The sequence below is a fragment of the Mus caroli genome, chromosome 4 (genome assembly GCF_900094665.2).
Source record: "Mus caroli chromosome 4, CAROLI_EIJ_v1.1, whole genome shotgun sequence".
In the NCBI taxonomy this organism is placed as follows: Eukaryota; Metazoa; Chordata; class Mammalia; order Rodentia; family Muridae; genus Mus; species Mus caroli.
In genome coordinates this window covers 144,979,918-144,982,893 of record NC_034573.1, presented here as the reverse complement: position 1 = coordinate 144,982,893, position 2,976 = coordinate 144,979,918, and the positions used below count along the sequence as shown (strand labels likewise).

The window sequence follows — 2,976 nt, the reverse complement described above, 5'->3', positions numbered from 1 at the left end:
AGCACTGACTGCTCTTCCAGAGGTCCTGAGTTCAATTCTCAGCAACCACATGGTGGCTCACAACCATCTGTAATGGGATCTGATACCCTCTTCTGACACGAAGGTGTACATGCAGCTAGAGCACTCACATAAAAATAAATCTTTTTTTAAAAAAGGAAAAAAAGTCTCACTTGAGTTTTCTAAAGCGACAAAGTACTTTGTAAGTTATACTTTGTCCGTTGACTGTGGACCCCACACTTTAGTTGAATGAAGTGTGTTGCCATGTGTGAAGCACACCAGTTCAGCATTTAGGGAAGACTCAAAAGTGGGGGCAGAAATCCAAAGGTAAACACAGATGTTTCATCTCTAGCTGACGTTCTGTCTTTCAGATGACGGCCCTTCATTACCAACCAAACAGAATGAGGAATTTCGTCCCTTCATTCGAAGGCTTCCAGAATTCAAATTTTGGTGAGTTAATTTTTTTCTATTGAACAATAAAATATATACATCTACATATGTCTTCCTTTTGCAAATGTTGTAATTGTCCAGGGAATGTGGTGTCGTTTTGGTACACATGCACTAGGTAGTGGTCATGTCATAGTCAGGTCAAGTGCTTGGCACATCCACCTCAAGACACTGACTGAAAGTCCTAGTTAAGGCATTGTGAAGATGTGCAGCGTTATCTCCCACTGCTCTTCCTCTTGTCTACACAGTGGAAGTCCTTTCTCCTGCCAGTCTTGCTGTTATTTCTTCAAGGTGTTTGTGGAAGATGCAGGCCGGTTTTTGTCCTAGTTACTGGTTTCTTAACAAAAATGGGAATTTTGTTGTGCTTTGTTTACATGTGGCGTGCATTCATCTAAAAGGTCATAGCTGGGCTGGACAGGCATGGGGTTGTGTCACAGGGCTTTTCAAGGGAGACCACCACTTCACAATGCTCTGTCTTGGGTTGGCACAATAGTCTAGAGTCAGTAGATCAGGTTGATTCTAGAATGAAGGGTTCTAATAGCTGTTTTCTAGGCCCTGTACCTCCTATGGGTACTGCTTTAGTTCAAGGCCACACAGAGCACACATCCTGGGAGTGCGGAGACTAGGGAGAGAGTGATAAGAACATAGGTAGGTGCAGTGTAGTGTAGTTCCTCTGAGGACCTGTCAAAAGGTCGAAGCTGTGACCTCCTGGCCTGTCTTTTGGACCAAATGTCCCCTGGAGCCCAAAGGAGCCAAAGTCTTTGTTGGCTCAATAAATTGAATGAGCAAACTGGGTTCTGTGAGTGTTTTAACTCTGCAGGTCTGGTGCCGTGTGTAGGACAGGAAGTGTTGTGAATGTGGGATCTGATGCTATATCTCTAATGTATCTCTGGTTGCTATAAAGGCCAGAGGGGTTTGACAGTTGCCTGGGGCTGCCCTCAGACCACACTAACTTCTCCCTTTGCTTTAAGGCATGCAGCTACAAAAGGCATTCTTGTGGCTATGATCTGTACCTTCTTCGAGGCTTTTAACGTCCCAGTATTCTGGCCGATCCTGGTGATGTACTTCATCATGCTTTTCTGTATCACAATGAAGAGGCAAATAAAGGTAAAGAGAGCAGCGCTGCTGTGCCAGATGGCAGCGACCAGCCCAAGGCTGCAGAATCCCTGGAAAAGTATGCTTGCATTTAGTGCTGGCATCGCCTTCTGTGTGTGATGACTGACTTGTGCTCGGCTTCTGGCCGTGAGTCCCAGACTGTAAGCCCTCTGTGAGAACAGAACCTTCCTGGAAGGTTGCTGGAAGTAGGAAAACCCTGGGTAGGGCCAGATGGGCCTCAGTGGCTCCTTCTAGCTCAAGCTTGAGGTCCTGCAGTTACCCTGCTAGAGCGAGGGTAAGGCACATCCCCACACTGGTGGTGTAGCTGTGTAGCTGTATCCCTTCTGTATTCTCCCCAGCTCTTTGTTCAGAGGCTCTGTTGGGCTTTCAGACAGGCCTATAGTGAGTTAGAATGTACGAACCCCACACTGTTGGCTTCTTGATTTCAATTGTGCTAGGCAGAAACAATCGAGGGGTACCTTTGGCTGTTCAGGCCTAGGGAAAAGGGTTAAGCAGAAAACTGTTTTGAAGTAACTCAAGTTTGTTTGTGTGTTTGTTTTCCCAGCACATGATTAAATACCGGTACATACCATTCACACACGGGAAGAGGAGATACAAAGGGAAGGAGGACGTGGGCAAGACATTTGCTAGTTAGAAGCTGGACTGATTCTCACACGGACTCAAGAACGGTTTTGAGCCATTGTAACAATGCCTTTTTCTTCACATAAAGTAGTTGATTATGAGGAAGTTGAATTTTCTTTTTAAGAGGAGCCTCAATGATTTGTATCGAAATATCAGGTTCTTGAAGAAACTGGCATTTAAACCAAATTGCATTGATTTCTTTTTCAGTGATGTTCATGTGTTTGAAATGGACAGATTGTAGTGAACCGTAGGCTTGGGAGGCGAGGCGGGTGGCAACCCAAGAGAGCGCGAGGGAGGACGGGAGTGCGGCCCTGGAGAGCTGCCTTCCTGACCCCGCTGAGGCCACTCCTCTGTGCCAGAGGGATGAGCCAGCCTGCTTCCTGCTGTGAAAAAGAATGTACCGCTTTGAGGGTGATTTCACAGAGCTCTGTGGGGTTCTCATGCCAGTGTCTGAATCTCATCTCACTAGAGATGTTTCTCAAATTGGCCTCGATCATAATGACTCAAAACTATGTTCTTAACTACCATGATTGCTTTTGAGGGCCTGGAATTATAAATATATATTATATTTTAATTGTTTGAGACTATTTTGACACTTTCCTTTGATATATAACATTTGCTTTTGATTAATTTAAACTTGTTCTCATGCAACAAGCTCTTTAAGGAAACAGAATGGGCCAGAGCACACCAAGTCTGGGGTTTATCGCATGGCCTTTTACTTTCTATGGGGAAAACAGTTCCTACCACGTGTCAAACTTTTTAATGTGATAAAAATAATACTCTTTAAACATTTTA

The 2,976-nt window shown here is 44.7% G+C and overlaps 1 protein-coding gene across 3 annotated transcripts in view; it reads left to right on the top strand.

Moving 5' to 3' along the window:
* Rer1 (retention in endoplasmic reticulum sorting receptor 1) overlaps window positions 1-2,976 on the top strand; it is a 12,759-nt gene extending 9,783 nt beyond the window's left edge. For 2 of the 3 annotated variants that reach the window (XM_021161158.2, XM_021161157.2), the window contains exons 6-8: window positions 369-447; window positions 1,416-1,551; window positions 2,105-2,763. In XM_021161158.2, the coding sequence (XP_021016817.1) occupies window positions 369-447; window positions 1,416-1,551; window positions 2,105-2,194 (305 nt within the window). In that variant the 3' untranslated portion in view covers window positions 2,195-2,763. Of the gene's footprint in view, window positions 1-368; window positions 448-1,415; window positions 1,552-2,104 lie in introns of all 3 variants that reach the window. The other variant, XM_021161156.2, reaches the window with a different exon arrangement.